The 22319-nt window shown below is 35.1% G+C and overlaps 1 protein-coding gene across 1 annotated transcript in view; it reads left to right on the top strand.

Moving 5' to 3' along the window:
- The window catches only part of ABCA10 (ATP-binding cassette, sub-family A (ABC1), member 10), a 92795-nt gene that overhangs the window by 25810 nt on the left and 44666 nt on the right, over nucleotides 1–22319 (top strand). The window contains exons 7-13 of the mRNA XM_011933821.1: nucleotides 112–338; nucleotides 3359–3500; nucleotides 3709–3894; nucleotides 4846–4993; nucleotides 15863–16031; nucleotides 21005–21063; nucleotides 22135–22245. Coding sequence (XP_011789211.1) covers nucleotides 112–338; nucleotides 3359–3500; nucleotides 3709–3894; nucleotides 4846–4993; nucleotides 15863–16031; nucleotides 21005–21063; nucleotides 22135–22245 — 1042 coding nt within the window. The remainder of the gene's footprint in view (nucleotides 1–111; nucleotides 339–3358; nucleotides 3501–3708; nucleotides 3895–4845; nucleotides 4994–15862; nucleotides 16032–21004; nucleotides 21064–22134; nucleotides 22246–22319) is intronic.

Below are 22319 nucleotides of genomic sequence, written 5' to 3'. Positions count from 1 at the left end.
TTTAAAATGATGAGAATATGCAAATACTGAAATTGAAAATTAAAAGTGTGTGGTTTTCTAACACATTTTGTCTATAGTTAACATAATAAATTTGTTAATGTCTCAATTTAGGTCACAACAAATCATTCTGTAATGGAGGAGTTGACATCAGTTATTGGAATAAATATGAAGATGCTACCTTTCATTTCTAAGGGAGAAATTATGAATGAATGGTTTCTTTTTACTTGCTTAGTTTCTTTCTCTTCTTTTATATACTTTGCGTCATTAAACGTTGCAAAGGAAAGAGGAGAATTTAAGAAACTGATGACAGTAATGGGTCTCCGAGAGTCGGCATTCTGGTAAGTTAAGTTGCTACTTTATTGTATATCATACATGAATCATTAGAGAAGCTAACTAGGTTCTTAAAAAATTGGATGCACTCACAAGTTTTCTTGCATGTATTCAATTTAATCACCTTACTTGCATTAGAGTTTAAGATGCTTGCAGTAGAAAATAAGTAAGGATTGTGTTTATGTTTCCCTGAGTTGAAGAAAAATGTATGATCATTACATATTGCCAGAAAAATGCTGCATAAAAGCCACCCCAAACCCCGCAACCTCAAGCAACAATTATTTATTCTTTCTCATTTGTCTGCAGTATGGCAGATCTAGTTTGGGCTTGGCCAGACTTGGATTCAAGGTACAGATTAGATCCAGGTGTTACTCCTGTGACTCACTTCCTTCTTGGGCCAGTAGGCTAGCTGGTCATGGTCTTCTCATTCAACCACAGAAACACAAGAGGGCAAGTCTCTCTGTGCAAGCACATTTCAAGCTCCTGCTCACATCATATATAATAAACTCTCATTAAAGTAAGTCACATGGACAAAGTCAAGAGGGAAAGAAGTGTGTTCTGCCCACCATGAGATCAAAGCAAGTCAAAGTAACAGTCTCACATTTAGTGACATGGGAAATTATGCTGCTTTTCATAACAGTGAGGAGCAGAAAAAGGTTCAAAAAATTTTGGACAATAAATGAATTTACCACAGTGTCACTGAGGCCAGGTCACACAGTCTGTAAAAATGTTATTTGGGTGGAATTGATCAACCAGTCTCAGGATTAAATAAGGCAATATGTTTAAATCACACAGCAGAATGTTCAGTGCTTGTTAGTGCATAGTAAAAGACATCTCTCTCCATCTATCTATATAGCCTGTACATTTATGTATGTATCTATGCATTCATCCATCCCTTTAAGTACTGTCCCTTTTCCCTAGACTTTGAGATAGTATACAATTATAGTAATAAAGTAAATATTTAATAATAATGAAGTATTATAGTCTAATAATTATAGAAATAATAATATTGTTTAAGTACTTTACCATGTTCTAGGGATGATAGAACTGTTATCCACATTAACTCAAAAATATTAATAAAATGAATTTAATGACAAGGGGGAAAAGGAGATAAAAAAAGCCTTTTGTGAAACTGGACTACAGAAATCCCTACCATATTAGCTTTACAGTAGGTAAGTATTAAGTTGGATTCAGATTTGTTTGTCATTTTTTTTGCTATTTTTAATTGATGCATCATAGTTGTATATACTGTGGGGTACGTGTTGTATTTTGATACATATATACAGTATATAGTGATCAAATCAGAATAATTGGGATATCCATCACCTTAAACAATTGGATCTAAATTTCTAAATGATTCTTCCCTGATATAAAACTGTACAAGGGTACGAGATACCAGATTTCGTGTTGGATATAATTTTTTTATTAGTTGATATGTTGCATCTGTTATTGGAGAGAGTGTCTTGGACAAGCTCTTTGTCCTCTTTTCAAAGACTAGGAAAATAGACTTTTAAATAATAAAATGATATAATTTTCTTAAAAAAATATAGCTTTGCGAATTTTGTTCTTTAAATTTGTATAAGAACCCATTGCCAAATGCAAGTATCCCAGGTATTGAGGTAAAACTGCCATATTTCTTGTAAAGCCCTCACACTTCTTGTATATTATCCCTTCTTCCACTTTCTATCTGATCAGGCACAAATTTACTACTTAGCTCAGTAGATAATACTACTTTGCCCAAATAAGGCTCAAGTATGCCAAATTCTCATTTATCAATAGCTGTTGTTTTTTTTTATTGTTGAGTGCTATTCCATGGTATGGATGTATTTCAATTTGTTTAATTCTTAGCCTTTGGAGGAGATACAGGTTGTTTCTAGTTTTTGGCGCTTATGAACAAAGCTGTTATGAACATTCATGTACAGGTTTTTGTATGAATATAAGTTTTAATTTTTCTGGAAAAAATGCTCAGTGGTATATTTGCTGGACCATATGGTGGTTATTTAAAACATACCTTTCCATCTACTTTCAGAGATTTTCAAAAGCAACAATGTTTTGGCTGCTCTGACATTCAGTCACAGTTGTACAACTATAATCATCATGATACCTTGTTTTTTGTTTTTTTTTTTTTTTTGTTTTTTTTGAGACGGAGTTTCACTCTTGTTGCCCAGGTTGGAGTGCAATGGCACAATCTCTTCTCACTGCAACCTCCGCCTCCGGGGTGGCGATCTTCCTGCTTCAGCCTCCCTAGTAGTTGGGATTACAGGCACCCACCACCACACCCAGCTAATTTTTTGTATTTTTAGTAGAGATGGGGTTTTACTATGTTGGCCAGGCTGGTCTCAAACTCCTGACTCAGGCGATCCACCTGCCTCAGCCTCCCAAAGTGCTGGGATTACAGGTGTGAGCCACCATGCCTGGCATCATGATACCTTTCACTTTATTTTAGTTTCACATTTCTTAGTAGCACTATGGTATTCTGATTTTAAAAATAATACATTGTCTAATGTCCATAGACATACAAGGATAAAAAATGAAATGAGCTTTACTTAAATTGGAAAGATTTCTGTTAAACATTCAGAAGAATTGTATACCTTAGAAAGCTTTAGTATAAGGAAGTTTAAAGGGGAGATTGTCACTGTTTTTCCACTGACATTTTATGTAGTCATTTAACTGAAAGAATAAAAGTATATTTAATTACATTAAATATACAATTTGTTCTATAGCTATAAAGATAATTATAATAATGGCTACTTTCCATGCCACATACTACACTAACATCTTCAAAAGCACTATCTCATTTATTTCTCAGAACAACCATATGAATAACTACCATGAAAAACTCCATTTTACAGATGAGAGTGAGAGAAGATATAAGTAACTTGCCAGTAGTCAGAAAATGTGCATGGTCACCCATTTAGAATAAATTTAGCCCTGATTTTAGAGCTTGTACTCTTAACCATTTTGCATATTACCTCTCCAAACATTTATCTGTGTGACATGTTGAACTAACACCTTGTTTCTACCATAGGCTCTCCTGGGGATTGACCTATGTTTGCTTCGTCTTTGTTATGTCCATTTTTATGGCTCTGATCATAACATCAATCCCAATTATATTTCATACTGGCTTCATGGTGATATTCACACTCTTTAGCTTATATGGCCTTTCTTTGGTGAGTTGGTAAAAGCATATTGCCTCTTAACTTGTTTCAGATTACAAATATATGAGCAAATAATGTTTCTTTGGGATATTAGTGTAGTCACTATATTTTCTATCCTATTTTCTATATGTTTTGAGAAAATTTTTGACAATGTGAGAAATTGATAAATTCATGACTCTTCAAGGAAAAATATACCAATTGGAACTCTTTCTTCCTTCAGATAGCATTGGCTTTCCTCATGAGTGTATTAATAAGGAAACCTATGCTCGCTGGTTTGGCTGGATTTCTCTTCACTGTATTTTGGGGATGTCTGGGATTCACTGTGTTACACAGACAACTTCCTTTATCTTTGGGATGGGTATTAAGTCTTCTTAGCCCTTTTGCCTTCATTGCTGGAATGGCCCAGGTAAGAACATAATTATTTCAAGATTTTATTATTAGATTTTCAAAATATGTTCTTATTCAAGAATTTGGTGCCTCATGAAATTTAATAATCAGCCACTCTGTGTTTTAAGAAATTCTGCTGTTGAGAAACTAAATAAGAACAACAACAAAATTTTATCAAATGGATAAACAAAGCAGGCAGATCATTTGTAAAATCCTAGCAAATTTAAAGAAGAAAAATAATTGCCCATTATCTGACCACTGAGAAATATCTGGTTTGTGTCCCCCTTTAAAGAGGCAGTAAAATGTGAGGTTATGAATAACGAGTGAAGCCAAATGGCATGGATGAGGGTCTCATCTCTGTTGCCTACCAGCTGGTGACATTGGGCAAGTCACTTAATCCCTTTAGCCTGTCTTCTGCAGAATGAGGATGTCAGTAGAACCCACCTCATGGGGGTAAATTTTTCAGATTAATTGTGCTGTTATATACATATAGCACTAGTACAGTGTCAGATACATACCATCTGTTAACTATTATCATTATTATCTTTCTAGTTTTTTCTTCAAGTCTTCAATATTTATTTAATAATTGAATGTTTCTGCAATATCTTAGAATTTTTGTGTTTCTTTAAATGGGCTCCAATTATGTTGCCCACTTCAAGTTTTCCTTCCCAAAGTATGTTATATTTGGTTGCTTGTCCACTTCTCCATATTTTCTTTGTCAAAATACCCATGATTAATGATGCAGTTACATTTCTCTTTTTTATTTTACTTTCATATATAACATTTTACAGTTTTGTGAGAATACTTTTATTTTTAAAAAGTGGCAATACTAATAGCACCTTTACTGTGCATATTTGAAAAGGTATTAAAATATTAATTACATATGTCTAGGTACCACTTTTTTTTTAAATACATTGTTTTATATAGTTTTATAAGTTCATCTAACTTTTTTTTTTCTTTTAAATCTCAGATTACACACCTGGATAATTACTTACGTGGTGTTATTTTTCCTGATCCCTCTGGGGATTCGTACATAATGATAGCCACTTTCTTCATTTTGGCATTTGATGCTCTTTTCTATTTGATATTAACATTGTATTTTGAGCGAGTTTTACCTGGTAAGTTAGTAGTGGGGTTAAGTTTAAAGCAATTCTATTTCTTAGAACATGTATTAATACCTGTTTATTTGTAATTTAAGAATCATTTCTGATAGTAGAGAAGAAAAAATTTCAAAACAATGGACAGAATTTCCTCATTTCCATTTTACTATGTAATGGTATGAACTGAATTATTTTTAAAAATCATTTTAATTAAAAAGAACTGTGTTTATTTTGGTTTTTGTCTTTCGTAAAGGTAGGATATATGGTGTGTTTTCGTTGGAGAGAGGGAGGGAAACACTTAAATCAGCTATGGAATAACGATGCTTTTGAATAATGATGCTTCTGAATAATGATGCTTTTGAGTAATGATGCTTTTGAGTGCTTCAATTGAACTCACTTATGTAAAATAGTTCATTAATTGGTTCTTGCTAATATTTGACTCAAGTATACTTGTTCTTCCGAATCTCAAAAATATGAAGAAGGAAACACAATATGAAGTTAATGGATTCGATTTTGTTCCACTGTGGTCTGTAAATGGGTGGGAATAGATATTCCATGCAAATGGACACGGGAGTAGCTATTCTTATATCAGACAAAACGGACTTTAAAGCAAGTCTCTCCCTTTTGTGGAAACATCAGCCCAATAAGAATGCTTTCTATAGTGTTATTAAAAGTAATAAAATAGGGGAGGGACCGCAGAGTGAAGGAAGCTCCTAGCTGAACTTTGTAGTAACTTTGACTGAGCATGAACTTTCCTGAGCAGAATCGGAAGGGGCCAGGGTGGGAGTTGGTTAGGGGGTTGAACAGAAAGTGTCGACACTAGCACAGAAGCCACAGCCAAAGATGTGGGCAGGTGCGGAGGGCCCAGCCAGGCCCAAGAGCCCTGCTTGCTTTCTCAGCAGGGAGGCTTATAGCCTGGGGCAAGATCACAGCCTTGCTCACTGGCTGCCTGAATATAAACTCAGTGCTGTTGTGAGGGCATAGCAGGAGTGAGACTGTCCTTGCTGACTGCGTGGGATCTGGGTGAGGCCTGTCACTCCTGGCTTTCCCCCACTTTCCTGGCTATTTGTATGATGCAGCAGAAGTAGCTATAATTCCCCTGGGAACATAACTCCGTTGGTCTAAGAACCACCCCCCACAAACCTGTCCCCCACAGTGGTCACAGCAAACCCCACCCAAGGAAAGTCTGAGCTCAGACATGCCTAACCCTGACCCCACCTGATGGTTTTTCTTTTCCCCCACTGGTCTCTCTTCAGGAGACTCACCCAACACATAAGGACTCACATAAACTTAAGGTAAAGGGGTGGGAATAGATATTCCATGCAAATGGACACAGGAGTAGCTATTCTTATATCAGACAAAACAGACTTTAAAGCAACAACTGTTAAAAAAAGACAAAGAGGGGCATTATATAATAATAAAAGGACTAATCCAACAGGACAGTATCACAGTCCTAAGTCTGTGTGCACCTAAAACTGGAGCTCCCAATTTATAAAAACAATTATTACTAGACCTAAGAAATGAGATAAATGGCAACACGATGATAGTGAGGGACTTCAGTACTCCACCAACAGCACTAAGCAGGTCATCAAGATAGAAAGTTAACAAAGAAACGATGGTCTTAAAGTATACCCTAGAACAAACGAACTTAACAAATATTTACAGAATATTCTACCCAAGAACTGCAGAATATACATTCTGTTCATCAGCACATGGAACCTTCTCCAAGGTAAACCATTTGATAAGCAACAAAACAAGTCTCAATAAATCAACATTATATCAAGTACTATCTCAGACCACAGTGGAACAAAATTGAAAATCAACTCCAAAAGGAACCCTAGAACCATGCAAATACATGGAAATTAAATAACCTGCTCCTAAATGATTGTTGGGTCAACAATGAAATAAAAAAGGAAATTTAAAAATTCTTTCAACCTAATGATAATAGTGACACAACCTATCAAAACCCCTGTGATACGGCAAAAGCAGTGCTAATAGGAAAGTTCATAGCATAATATACCTACATCAAAAAGTCTGAAAGAGCACAAATAGACAATCAAAGGTCACACCTCAAGGAACTAGAGAAACAAAAACAAACCAAACCCAAACCCAGCAGAAGAAAAGAAATCACCAAGATCAGGGCAGAACTAAATGAAATTGAAACAAAAAATACAAAAAAACAAATGAAACAAAAAGCTAGTTATTTGAAAAGTTTAACAAAATCGATAGGCCACTAGCAAGATTCACTGAGAAAAGAGAGAAGATCCAAATATGCTCAATTTGGAATGAAATGAGAGATATTACAGCTGATAACACAGAAGTACAAAAGATCATTCAAGGCCACTAGGGACACCTTTATGTGCAAAAACTAGGAAACCTAGAGGAGATGGATAAATTCCTGGAAATATACAACCCTTCTAGATTAAACCAGGAAGAAGTAGAAACTCTGAACAGATCAATAACAAGCAGTGAGATTGAAATGGTAAATAAAATAGGCTCCCCTCAAAAATCCCAGTAACAGACGGATTCATAGCTGAATTCTGTCAGACACTCAAAGAAGAATTGGTACCTATCCTGTTGACACTATTTCAAAAGATAAAAAGGGAATCCTCCCTAAATCATTCTATGAAGCCAGGATCACCCTAATACCAAAACCAGGAAAGGACATAACAAAAAAAGAAAACTACAGACCAATATCTCTGATGAACATTAGATGCTCTCTACCAACAAGTGGATAAAGAAAATGCGATGTGTGTATATATATAGATCATATATATTGCATATATATAGATCATATATACGATATATGTGATGTATATATATATGGTCTATATATACACCATAGGATACTACTCAGCCATTAAAGAGGAATAAAATAATGGCATTATTTAAGGCTGGTTCCCTTTTTTTGCAATTGCAAATGTGCTGCAATAAACATTCATATGCAAGTGTCTTTTTCATGTAGTGATTTCTTTTCAACTGAGTAGATAACTAGTAGTGGGATAGCTGGATCAAAAGGTAGTTCCACTTTTAGCTCTTTAAGGAATCTCCATAGTGGTGGTACAAGTTTACATTCCCATGGCCATGTAAATGTGTTCCCTTCTCACGACATCTGTGCCAACATCTATTCTTTTTTGATTTTTAAAATTATGGCCACTTTGTAGGAGTAAAGTGATATTGCAAAAATATGGGACAAACCCAAATGCCCATCAATCAATGAGTGAGTAAAGAAAATGTGGCATATATATATATTTCATTATATGTGTGTGTGTGTATATATATATTTATTATATATATATATATATAAAATAAAATACTACTCAGCCGTAGAAAGAATGAAATAGTGCCATTTGCAGCAAACTGGATCGAGTCAGAGACCATTATTCTAAGTGAAGTTAACTCAGGAATGGAAAACCACACATCATATGCTCTTGCTTATAAGTGAGAGCTAAGCTATGAGAATGCAAAAGCATATGAATAATATAATGAACTTTGGGGACTTGGAGGGAAGGATGAGGGGTTGAAGGATAAAAGACTACACATTGGATGCAGTGTAAACTGCTCGGGTGATGTGTACACCGAAATCTCAGAAATAACCACTGAATAACTTATCCATGTAACCAAAATCACCTGTTCCCCCACTACTATTGAAACAATAATAATAATAATAATAAAGTAATAGCATAAGCTCTACAGATGGCTTTTAAATGACTATAAAATTTGTAGATAGTGTGTGCACATATAATCCTAAAAACTAACATACAGTCATGTGCTGCATAATGATGTTTTGGTCAGTGATGGACTACAGGTACCACAGTGGTCACATAAGATCATAATCCCATATTTTTACTGTACCTTTTCTATGTTTAGATATGGTAAGATAGAGATACCATTGTATTACAGTTTCCTACAGTATACAGTACAGTAACATGCTGTACAGGTTTGTAGTCTAGGAGCAATGGGCTACCATATAGCCTAGGTGTGTAGTAGACTATATCATTTAGGTTTATAGAATACACTCTATGGTGTTTGCACAATGACAAAATCACACATTTCTCAGAAGTTATCCCCATCATTCAGTGACATGTGACTGTACTTATTTAACGCCATAAAAAAATACATGTTTTCCTCACACATAATTTCTTACATGTCAGAATCTGACTATTACTGTCATTTTCAAACCCTACTTATTTTAGTATATTCATCTGGTTTCTAAATCAGACGTTTTATCTGAAAAATATTTATAGCTTTCTTCTAGACTTGTTTTATGTTTGGTTAATCTTTATTACACTGTCGTTTACAGTTTAGTCCCTATGCTTCTTACTGGCAAATAATACAATTTTCTTTTCTAATTTCATGATGTATCATGTTCATGTGAGTAACTTCTTATGTATGTGGCAAATTGGCTTCAAAATTACTTTGGAAAATTATTCCTGTGAAGAAATGAATTGAATTCTCTCATTAAAGTTTCTTCTTTTGACTAAAGAGCAGCATGTAGCATGCATAACTCATATAAAACTATCTTAACATGTTGCCCCTAACTTGGTACAGGTCACAGTGAAAGCACTCTCATATTTGATAATTTTAAAAATTACTTTATTGTTATTTTTCAAACAGGCAAAATGGAACTTCAAATCCTAAAGCTTGTCTACTTCTGTATGCACTCATTCTGTCACTTGTAAATATGGCAAGAGCATTAAAAACACCCTGTTCTCTAAATTCTTTTTTTTTGAAGACAGGGTCTCCCTGTTACCCAGGCTGAAGTGGAGTGGTGCTATCATAGCTCAGTGCAGCCTTAACCGCCCAGGTTCAAGCTATCCTCCCACCTCAGCCTCCTCCGTAGCTGGGACCACAGACATGTGCCACCACACCAGACTAATTTTTATTTTTTATTTTTTTGTAGAGGTAGGGTCTTGCTGTATTGCCCAGTCTGGTCTCAAACTCCTGGCCTCAAGCGATCCTCCCACCTTGGCCACCTAAAGTGCTAGGATTACAAATGTGAGCCACTATGCCTGGCATCTGAATTCTTAAAAGTGTTCAACTAACTGGTTTAGGCCCTGCTCTATTTTCTCATTGCTTTCTTCCTTTTGGAATCTCTTGTTTTAGTCTTTGTCCATCATTCGTTACCCTTTATAATATAAATCAAATTAATTTTCTTTAGCCCCCAAAACCCACAAACCTAGCAGACAAAATTAGAATTCTTTATAGTAGGTAGAGGAAGAAATAAGCTGTATATTGCCAAGGTTAAAATTTTTTCTGTTTTACAATTCTGTGCCATATTCCATATTTCCCCTTTACTAAATTTTTGGTTTTCTGTAGTAAACATAATGTTTTTCTAATATATTCTTATGAAATTTAATTAGTAATTCACCGTCTCTATACTTTATTGACCACAAAACCTTTTTAAAAATAATTAATTTAATTGCCAAAAGCATGATATATTTACCATGTACACATGATGTTTTGAAATAATATACATTGTGAACTTAGCCAAATCTAACTAATTAACATATCCATTACCTCATATACTTATTTTTTGTGGTGAGAACAATTAAAATCTACTCTCTTAGCAGTTTTCAAAATACATTGTTATTAAGTATAGTCACCATGTTGTACAATGGGTCTCTTGAATTTATTCCTCCTACCTAACTAAAATTTTGTATCCTTTGACTAACAAACATCTTTCCAACCTCTCCAACCCCTGCCCTCTCCCCATCCCCTGCCAGGCCCTGGTAGCCAAGATTCTATTCTCTATTTTAGTTCGTTCCACATTTTAGATTCTACATATAAGTGAGATTATGTGATATTTATATTTCTGTATCTGGCTTATTTTACTTAACATGATGTATCTCCAGATTCATGCATGTTGTCACAAATGACAAAATTTCCTTCCTTTTACAAGCTAAATAGTATTCTATTGTATATATAAACCACAATTTATTTCTCCATTTATCCTTTGATGGACATTCAGTTTGTTTTTTCATATCTTGACTGTTGCGAATAATGCTGCAATGAATATGGGAGTGCAGATATCTCTTCAACGTAATGGTTTCATTTCCTTAGGATGTATACCAGAAGTGTAATTGCTCAATCATATGGTAGTTCTATTTTTACCTTTTTGGGAACCTCCATCATGTTTTTCATAATGGTTATGCTAATTTACATTTTCACCAACAGTGGCAAGGCTTCCCTTTTCTCCACATCCTTGCCAACACTTTTTACCTTTCATCTTTTCCATAGCATCCTTTGTAACAGATGTGAGGTGCTATCACATTGTGGTTTTAATTTGCATTTCCTTGATGATTAGTGATGTTGAGTACTTTTTCATATTCTTGTTGGCCATTTGTAAGTCTTCTTTTCAGAAATGTTTATTCAGGTCCTTTGCTCATTTTCAAATTGGGGTTTTTTTTTTCTTACTATTGAGTTTGCTGCATATTTTGTATATTACCTCTTATCAGATGTATCATTTGCAAATATTTTCTATTTACTCTGTTGATTGCTTTCCTGGCTGTGCAAAAGCTTTTTAGTTTGATGTAATCTCATGTGTCTACTTTTGTTTTGTTGTTCATGCTTCTGGGGTCCTATCCAAAAAAAATCATCGCCCAGACCAATGTCATGAAGCTCCGCCTCCTCCCCCCACCCCCACCCCCCGTTTCCTTCTAGTAGTTTTACAGTTTCGGGTTTTACTTGTAAGTCTTTACTTCATTTTGAATTGATTTTTGTAAAGATATTCCTCAACTTACGATCGGATTTCATCCCAATAAACCCATTGTAAAGTTGAAAAATCTTAAGTTGAAGCTTTGCAAGTTGGGATCAATTTTTATCTGGTGTGAGACAGAGTCTACATCAAACTAAAATGCTTTTTGCACAGACACGAAACAATCTCTCTTTTCCTCAAGTGGTGGGTATCTCTTTTCACGTTGTGCTGCCTGACAGGTTGGGAAGGGGTAACACAGGTTTTGTAAAACTGTCTTTTCTGCCCTCTTCAATGCACCTTTTCTTATTTCTGAGGTACCACACTCAGGTGCTGTACTTTGTCATCTGGTTTCCTTAGCACTTGTGAAGGTATTTTTGAGTGGATAGTTGTTTCAAGTTAACGTTTCTGCTAGGGAACAAGTGCTAGGAAGTCCCATTACACACCTTGTTGATGTCTGCTATACCAACTTCTTTTTTTTTTTTTTTTCATTTAAATGATACCTCTGAGCATGTCAGGGGACAAATTTTACATAGAATGTTTTGTTTAAAAGAAAAGTATTATTCTAGAATCACATTTTCTGTATCATTTGTATCTATCTAATGTCTGGAGGACCTAAATATAAGGTAAGTTTCTACAACATGATGATGGGTTTTTAAGCTTTAATAAGAACAATAATGTTCTTTATTCACAGACATTGTATGCTCAAATCCCGTCTACTATGAAGCTCAATTATAACAGTTAGATATAAAGATAGAAACTCCAGACTTATGGTAATTCTAGGGATATTACATTTGTGCTTTTACCAGTTCCCCTTCATGATCTTCTGTTGTGATTAGAATTACAAGTTTTACATCCAACTGAGAGCTTTTTGATAATTAATATGGTAACACAAATTCCTCATCTCTAGAATTTAATTAGCATTTTAATAGGCAACATTTTCATGTTTCTTTAAGTCCTTCACTTATTCATAGTCATCTTGTTTTTCTTTTCCAATATTCCTCCAGCCCCACTGCCCAGAAGCACAGGTAATCTTTAAACCTGGGAACATTGAATTTGACTTTTTCCTTTCAATTCCTGTTTGTATAATCTATACTTTTAATGATCAGCTTTTAGTTCATTATTTAGTCCAGAAGATACATCTTAGAGGTGCCAAAACAGTGATCTAGAGAAGTTATATGACTGGCCAAGAACACATTTAGCAGAATTTGGACTAGAACTTTGAAACTCTGATCTAATGCTCATCTTATCCAGTCTGGTCTCAAACTCCTGGCCTCAAGCCATTTAGCTGCCTTGGCCTCCCAAAGTGCTGGGATTATAGGTGTGAGCCACTATGCCTGGTCAATCTAAATTTTTATAAGCATCTTTCAAATCTTTATTTTTAGACCAGGTTATATGTAAATGTTTTTACATTTATAATTATTTTACTGAACCAAAACAAGCCAAGAATTGCTAATGATATCTGTACCAATTAGACATCAGATGTAATCTACTTATCCATTTAAAATGTAACTGCTTATTGAAGCCTACGATGGGTTAACAGTCTGAGTCTTCAAGGCTTTTGCAGTTAGCATTGGAAATACTGATGTAAATTAGTAGTTAAATGTAGTGTTAAGAAGTGTAATAAGAGAGGATACCACAAGGTTCCATGAGAGGGTAAGTTCTAGGGTTGTCAAATTAGAAAAGGCATGGAGGAAACACCTCAAATTGCATTTAGAGGGTAAGTAAGTTTATCTTGTGGAGAAGAGTCTTAAAAACAAATCATCTGAAAGAATCTTGAAAACACATTTTGTCTACAGCCATATTGTCAACAGCATGTATGCTCAGCAATACATTTTAATTTTCTTTCTTTCTGTATCCTTTCCTATTTGACAGCAGTTATCCAGCCATAGAGTCAACAGCATGTATGCTCAGCAATGTGAAATAGTATATCATAAGGGAAATTAAAAATTGTTTGACAGAGTTGGTGCATAGTAGGAGTCTGTGATGTAGAAATTATTAACCAGTTTGTAAGAATTACTGGGAGATTTTTCCAGATGCACATGCTTGTGAACAGCTATGCACAGGACACTATAGCATGTGAAGATCCCTGAGATTCTGAGGCTTATCTCCAATAAGCCCCTCTATAGGTGCCTGGTCATAATTTTCACTTGATATGGCATGTACAGAATTTTGGATTGTGTCCCCTTGGGCAACTCAAGTGTTGGTGATGATCTCTGACAAAATTTTCACCTTGTCAGATAAGAGAAGGAATGTGAAATTTATTTATATACCTTAATTCTTTAATTTGAAGTTGTCTTCTCTATTGTGAGATCATAGTTTTCTCTATCTGTATTTTGTAGTGAAAATATCATTTCATTTTTTCAGTGATGGTTATAGCATAACAGATAGGCTTTTAAACTATCCTTAACACAATATATTTGTATCTTGAAATATTGTTTGTACAAAAAATCCAAAAGCATTAGAATGACTGGTGCAAAAATGGAGACAGACTAAAGTAGTAGTGTATGTATGCTCTTTCACTGGTGAGATTTGCATTTTAGGAAGCTCTCTCTGGCAGCTGCATGAAGAATGGGCTCAAAGCAGGTGGATACTAATCTGTTTGAGAGGATCAAATTAAGATGTCATCGTAATGTAGAGGGGAGAACAGACTCACGAAATTCTTAGGTAATAGAAATAATCTGATTTAGTGGTTAATTATAGAAGTTGGGGGAAGTGAGAGAGAGGGAAAAGAGATGAGGATTGGCTCACTGGTTTCTGGCTTTGGCTACTAGAGGTGAGGCACTAACGAGGACAGGCAATAACTACAGTAGTAGCAAAACAAGAATATAAAACATTAGTTTGATTTTTGATATGTTTTTAAAAATACTATGGTTTCTATGAATAAAGTGAATTCATTTTTGAATTTTAATTTGTTTCCCCTTCTAAAATTTTTGCTTTGTTTTTTTATAGTATAATTTCTCTTTTTGGCTAGTTCAACTCTAGATGTGCTTACATATTTTCATTCTTGAACATTTCTTCTCTCCCACATAATATCTCTAAAACCACAATACTATTTTCATTTCTCTTGTCAAAGAATTTCTATCTATAACTTGTCCATTCTTTCCCATACATTTTTCTACATGTCATCAACATCTTTTTCTTTCATATATCGAGAAGTTTATATATTCTGTCTCTTCTTTAGCTCTTCTTTTGCAGTAAAATATTATGTGTGAAAATTCTGTATTCTTTTAATTATCCTATAGTTTCTGAAAAATCTTTTAAATTTCCTCCTCTTACCACCAATAAATTCCTATTTTGTGGATATATAATTAAAACACCATCTCCTATTATTCTCTTTCCTTCTTTAGATCTGCACCTGTATTTTCTACTCTAATAGATATAAGTTCATTTAACTGTCAAGCCATTTTTGCTTGATTTTACGTAGAGCCCCTTCTACTGGGGAATGATATGAACTATCTCTTGACACAGATCCCTGTATAATTCCAGGTCATAAAAAGTCAAAGAATTATCTATGTATCTGGTTGAAAAAATTTATATAAAATAAAACATAAGAAGACTTATGGCAGAAACAATTTAATCTGTGTTTAATTTTTCTAATGAATTAAAAATATTTCCCATGCTTCTTACATATGATCCTTTAATTTTAATTTTCTTCCTTTCTGTGTCTTTTTCCTATTTGACAAAAGTTATCCAGCCATATGTCTACCTTTACATTCTTAATATGTTCATTTTTGTGCTTTTGTTGTATTCTTAGGACTCAGAAAAAAGGTCTCTTTTAATTTACCATGAATTATATGCTCAATATTTTCAATATTTTTTCTATATTATCAAAATAATATGTCTGCATATGCTATGTCAGGATCAGCTTACACATCTCTTTTTTTTTAGCATCCAAATGTCTGGAAATCCAAAAAGTGACGTTCTTGATGTTTGATATGATTGCCTACAGCTGGAACTATATTCCCTCTCATGAGCGCTTTTACTTTTCTCAGTCACAGCTGATAACTTATTGAAAGCCACAGCTCTGTCTTAACTTTAATGCACCTGTAATGGTTTATTTTGAACATTATAAATGTAAATGCCCAAGATAATAAATTAAGTTCAAAATTGATATCAAGTAAAGGACAGATGTTCCTTTATATTGATGTGGTTTAATTGATGCAATATGTAATTGTATCTTTATTAATTAGATAAAGATGGCCATGGGGATTCTCCATTATTTTTCCTTAAGTCTTCCTTTTGGTCCAAACATCAAAATACTCATCATGAAATCTTTGAGAATGAAATAAATTCTGAGCATTCCTCTGATGACTCTTTTGAACCAGTTTCTCCAGAATTCCATGGAAAAGAAGCCATAAGGTAACTAAGAAATTATGTACACTTATAGGTAAAAGCTTAATAAATGAAGCTGCAGGTCAAATGTTGATACAGATGATGTGTTCTTTTCTTTTTTTTTATTCTCTGCCATCATCTTAAATTCCTCTCATTCACCATTTTCAAAGTAAATACTGTTGATACTATCAACAGTAAAATTTGAGAGACCTATCATTTTCTTGTCTCTCATCTTCTGTCTTCCATCTTATCATCTCCCACCACTTATACTCCCTCTCTGCTTTGTCTTCTAACACACACATACATCTGTGTTATGTATATGTATACATATGCAGTATGTAAGTATATATTATACATGTGTTTCAAACAGGCTATCTTCCTTTAGGGAGTATAGGGACTGAAATTTCGAAGTCAAAAGGTCTCTTCACAATTTAATAGCTTTGTGACTTTCAGTTAAACTATATGAACTATCTAAGCTTCTTTTTCATTCATTTCTAAGAATATATGGCCAGGTGCAGTGGCTCACACTTGTAATCCCAGTACTTTGGTAGACCAGGTGGGCGGATCACTTGAACTCAGGAGTTTGAGACAAGCCTGAGCTCAACATGACGAAACTCTGTCTTTACAAAAAATACAAAAATTAGCCAGGCATGGTGGTGCATGCCTGTAGTCCCAGCTACTGGGGAGGCTGATCGTGGGAGGATGGCTTGAGCCCAAGAGATGGAGTTTGAGCCGATATGGTACCACTTGCACTCCAGCCTGGGCAACAGACCCAGACCCTGTCTCAAAAATAAATAAATAAGTAAATAGAATATAATGCCTCTCTTTCATCTTTAATAATATAAATAATCAATAAGATAATTAAACGTATATGCCTGTTACATTATAGGGACTGCATAAATGTTAGTTGTACATTCAAACTGGTTTGATTGACTGAAAGTATACAAATAAGAAATAATGCAGGGAGAACTATCAGTAAAAGATTCTGCTGTAATTTAGTGCATACTTCCCTAGGTGTTTGCTTATTTTATTCAAGATTTTTGGGCAATATTCTTAAGTGGCATTCTATTTATGTAAAGGTATCTTTTTAAAAGTATTTTTTCAGGAGACAGTAGATCATAGTGATTATGATATAGTCTGTAGATTTAAACCAACTGGTTTGAATCCTGGCTTTTCCCCTTTGCATCAGTTTCTTCATCTTAAAAATGAGCATAACAGTAATACACAATTTGTCGGTCGGGCACGGTGGCTCACGCCTGTAATCCCAGCACTTTGGGAGTCCGAGATGGGCGGATCACGAGGTCAGGAGATCGAGACCATCCTGGCTAACATGGTGAAACCCCGTCTCTACTAAAAATTAAAAAAAAAAAAATTAGCTGGGCGTGGTAGCGGGCGCCTGTAGTCCCAGCTACTGGGGAGGCTGAGGCAGGAGAATGGCCTGAACCCGGGAGGCAGAGCTTGCAGTGAGCCGAGATGGTGCCACTGCACTCCAGCCTGGGCAACAGAGCAAGACTCCGTCTCAAAAAAAAAAAAAACAATAATACACAATTTGTCATAAAAAGTCAATGAGCTATCACATGTAAAGCTTTTACATGGCTCATTGCTAGGTATTCAATAAATATTAGCTATTAGGAATATCCCAAATATACTAAATCAGTTAGACCAATATCAATTCACCTTATTTTGAAACAGATATGTAGGTGATTGATGAAAGTATCTGGGAGCAGTGGGAAATGAGGAAGGAGACAACAGGAGAAGGAGAATACTATAACCTAACATGAAAAGATCAAGGTGAAAGTTCTCTATTCCCTGGAGTTGAGGAAATTTCTCAAATTCTATAATTTTTAGTAGTCTTTCAAGTCCTATCTCCTGCATGAAGACTTTTACAGTTATTCTGTAGCTATAGTTTATCACTTTCTTTGCTATTAATTTTTTTTTTTTTTTTTTTTGAGACGGAGTTTCGCTCTGTCGCCCAGACTGGAGTGCAGTGGCCGGATCTCAGTTCACTGCAAGCTCTGCCTTCCGGGTTTACACCATTCTCCTGCCTCAGCCTCCCGAGTAGCTGGGACTACAGGCGCCCGCCACCTCGCCCGGCTAGTTTTTTTGTATTTTTCAGTAGAGACGGGGTTTCACCGGGTTAGCCAGGATGGTCTCAATCTCCTGACCTCGTGATCTGCCCATCTCGGCCTCCCAAAGTGCTGGGATTATAAGCTTGAGCCACTGCACCTGGCCAGCCTATTAATTCTTATAGTAATTACATTGACAACAGAAAACTTAGTATTGTTGCACATAACAAATTAAATTAGGACTAAATTATATTATTTCCTCCTTTGTCAGGCCAAAAGCTCATCTTTTAGGGCATGGTTCAATAAATGCCCAGGATCATGAGTTTGATCCATATTCATCCAGTGAACAATGGAGATGGTGTGGTTGTATGGTGTGAAGAGAGGTTATTTGGGTCTCCTAAGTGGTTGATGTTAGCCATCCTATTCAGTGGTCTTAGGTCTAATTTGCCCTTGTGGCGTTAATGTGAATTGAGTATATTTTCAGGTAAATGTGACAGTTCTAGCCTGTCTAAACCTGCATACAGTGTCATCTACCTTGATTTTCCCCCTGTCTGTACCTAGAGATACAGGGAACATCCTATAGGAAGTGGCCTAACATACCTGAAACTAGCAACTCTTTGATCATTCTGGACCAGACTGTTCCTGCTGACAAATTAATTACTTTGTTAATTTATTCATCATTAATCAACCCCTCTGCTAGAATTAGGATACAGAGATTAATGATAGTCTTTAACCTCAGGAAGTGCAGAGTCTAGGGAAATAGATACTAAAATAGATAACTGATAAAAGAAGTAGTAGAGATGGACACAGATAATTAAAAGAAATAAAGAAGGATCATCCAACCCAGTGTAGTGTAATGGGGAAAGTCAAAAGGAGGTGACTCTTAAGGTGAGTCTTGTGAAAGAGAAAGATCTTGGTCATATAAAGTATGGTGGGGTATGTGAAGGTCCTTCCATACATGGGATATGGCATAAGCCACCTAGTAGAGCAAGAGACAGTGTGTATGTCTAGGGAACACAAGGAACTGACATTTCTGACCTTAAAGTACAAGAAAAGAGAGAGGTAAACTTTAAGAGGTAGGGACCAAATCAGATCATGGAAGATTTTGCTTGCCAAGGTAAGGAGAGTAGGCTATTCTGTATAGTGTGGGGAATCACTGAATGATTTTTAAGGAGGCAAATTAGGTAACCAGAACTTTGATAGATCACTTTGGCAGCTTTATGAAGAATGGATTTGAGGGTGATTCAACTGGAGAAATGGAAATATGTAGGGTATTTTATCAGTCTAGGTCTGGTCAGGAAAAGTGAGTTGCTGAAAATATTGTGGGAGTAAAGTGGTTTAATACAGGGACTAGGGATTCACAAATATACAAGAGTTAGAGGAGAGAAGGTTAAGTTACAGCCAGAAAGTCGGGAAATAGCCACCGAGGACCTTACCCTGATGCACAGAAATGGGTGTTTTTCAAGAAGTTTGCTAGTATTACTGCTGCAAATGTCAGGGATTTTCTGGGAAATCTCTCACCAGTTATCTTAATCTGCAGTAGCAAAGCAGTACTTGTCAAGAAATCTGAGAAGCTGCTGCAAACCTCAAGCCTGCAAATATGCGCTTGGCTCACCTGAACCGAGAATAATGACCTTGCTTCATTTCTGCTCTCCAAATCTTGCCCACGTCCTTCTCATTAGCAAAATCTGATACTGAAAAGAGGGTTCTGTGAAATCTAGTCCCTGGTATGTCCTCTGCATTGCAGAAGAAAAGAGATTGTTGCTGATAGAAAAGGGATAATTAAAAATCCAGCACAGAGGTCATAGCCCTGGTTGAGGTGAAAGATGAAAAGAGCCTGGGCAAGAAGGTAAAAGAAAAGTGGTAAAGAGGTAAATTCAAATAGATTTATAAAGTTAAATTCCTAAGTTCTTGAAGTTAAATTGTAATAATTTTGTAGGTCACAGGATGGGGTGAAAAAGGGAGAGAGAGAGTTAAGGATGCCTCTCAGGCTGTTAGCTTGAGTTCCTGGGTAGACAGTAGAAATGCTAACTGAGATAGAGAATGGCAGTGGGCCGGTTTAGAGGAAAATATAATGCATTTAGTTTGATATCCAAGTGCAGATATATAGTAAAAAGCAGAATATCTGAAACTTTGAAGAAATCTCTAAAACACAAATTTGGGAATCATTAGAATTTAGGTAGCAGTTGAAGCCACGAGAGTGGGTAAGATTGTATGGCAAAGGTTTGAGAATAAGAAAAATAGTTGGTCAAGTATAGAATCCAATTTAAGGAGTCCATAAAGTATGCCAAAATGGAATAGTAAGAGGAAGATGTGGAAGCCAAAGTGTAGAAGCCAGGGAAGTAGAGACTTATGAAAAGAGTGAGTAATAGTTTAAAACAGTGATAAGGGATATCAAATAAGGACTAAAAAGTGTTCATTAGATTTGATAACTAGAATGGTCATTGATGAATTTCACTGTGAATAGTTTTTTGTGGAGTGGTAAGGTGAGAAGCTCTATTGTCTTAGGCTGGGAAATAAATGTGGGATAAAGAAATGGAAATAGGGAGTAAAGATTATTATTTCAACGAATTTGCCTGTGAAAGATAATGATTGAGAGGGTTTCAAGATTGAGGGAAAGCCTCTCTCCCTTTTTTCTTTCTCTCCCTTCTTGCCTTCTTCTCTTTTTTTTTTCAATTTTAGCTTTCCCTTATTCATTTGATAACTTAGAGAAATAGCTGGAATATATGAAATGCCAAGTTTTATAAGAGTATTAGCAGGTCTGTGTAAATCTCTTTTGGGAGTGGTGAGGGGAGGGCTTTTTCTACTGCCCTCCTTAGATCCCATTGAGAGTGATACTCTTTACTGTGAAGGTCAGACTTAGTTATGAACTGTAATCTGTGTTATTAATATTAGAAAATGCATTTACCTCCAAATTACTTCATCTTCTTTCAGAATCAGAAATGTTAAAAAAGAATATAATGGAAAGACTGGAAAAGTAGAAGCATTGCAAGGTAAAAAGAAAAACTTCATTGCTTGATAATGTTTTAAATTAAAACACAAAGACATTTTTGTGATCTGAAAATATAAATAATTATTGTGGAACATTAGAGAATAAATATGGAGAAGATAAAAAAATTAAAAATATGTTTCTACCATGAAGGATAATCACCAATAATATATTATCTTTTTTCTTACATTTATATATAAAATATTTTTTCAAAAATAGGAATGCACGGTTTATACCGGTTTATAATCTTTGACCTGACTTTCTCAAACTAAGCTTGAAGTATCAGTGAAATTGGTTTTACTTTCATAGAACTCTTCATTGTCTATTTTGGGCTGTGGTTTGCCTGATTTTTGACTCTCTGACAATCTTATTCCCTCTGTTTTCTGTCTTCAGAGAATCTCCTAAAATTTATGGCATGCTAACTGAATTCTTGTTTTCTGATGGAGCTAAGTTTTCAAACATTAAAGAAAAAGTTGTCAAGCCTTAGGCACATATATGTGAAAATGCCTGTGACATGTCTTAGATCCCAGTAGATATTTCTAAATATCATGTCCATACTTTTGTGATATAAAGCAGAATGATGACCAGTACCAGGAGATAGTTCACCAATGTTCTCCTTACCAATTCTACCTCCCTCCAAATATGAAATAAACTCACCCCCTTTTCTCTACACCCAGACTTTCTGTTTCTAGCTCTGCAAACCTCAGGGAGACAATTTCTTCTTAAGCCACACTGCTTTCCTTTGCCTAGGAAGCAAATAAACTGTTTTGTTTTTATTCCTAGTAGTCTTTGCTTTATTAAATATTAAATGTACAGATTATTTGACATTCAAAGGATTTGAAGGAAGCAAGAAGGTAGGAATTTATATTCCCAGTCTTGATCCAATTTCTCAGACAAATTGAAGCTTTGTCTTCATGAATACATCACTTATACAATTCAATGTATAATTTAATAGGGGATGTATTAAGATACCAATGAAATGAAATGCTGACATATATTTTACTTTTCCAATTTTAAGGTCCATTCCATCTGCATATAATCCAAAATCTAATTTCCACATTTTATTCTAAAACAGGCATATTTTTTGACATATATGAAGGACAGATCACTGCAATACTTGGGCATAATGGAGCTGGTAAATCAACACTGCTAAACATTCTTAGTGGATTGTCTGTTTCTACAGAAGGTGAGAAAATAGTTTTACAAAGTAAGTTGGCTGAAAAAGCAAGTTGTAAATTGATTTGATTGTGTAAAAATTAT

Source organism: Colobus angolensis, unplaced genomic scaffold (genome assembly GCF_000951035.1).
Source record: "Colobus angolensis palliatus isolate OR3802 unplaced genomic scaffold, Cang.pa_1.0 Scaffold1, whole genome shotgun sequence".
NCBI lineage: Eukaryota > Metazoa > Chordata > Mammalia > Primates > Cercopithecidae > Colobus > Colobus angolensis.
This window is presented reverse-complemented; position numbering and strand designations above follow the sequence as displayed.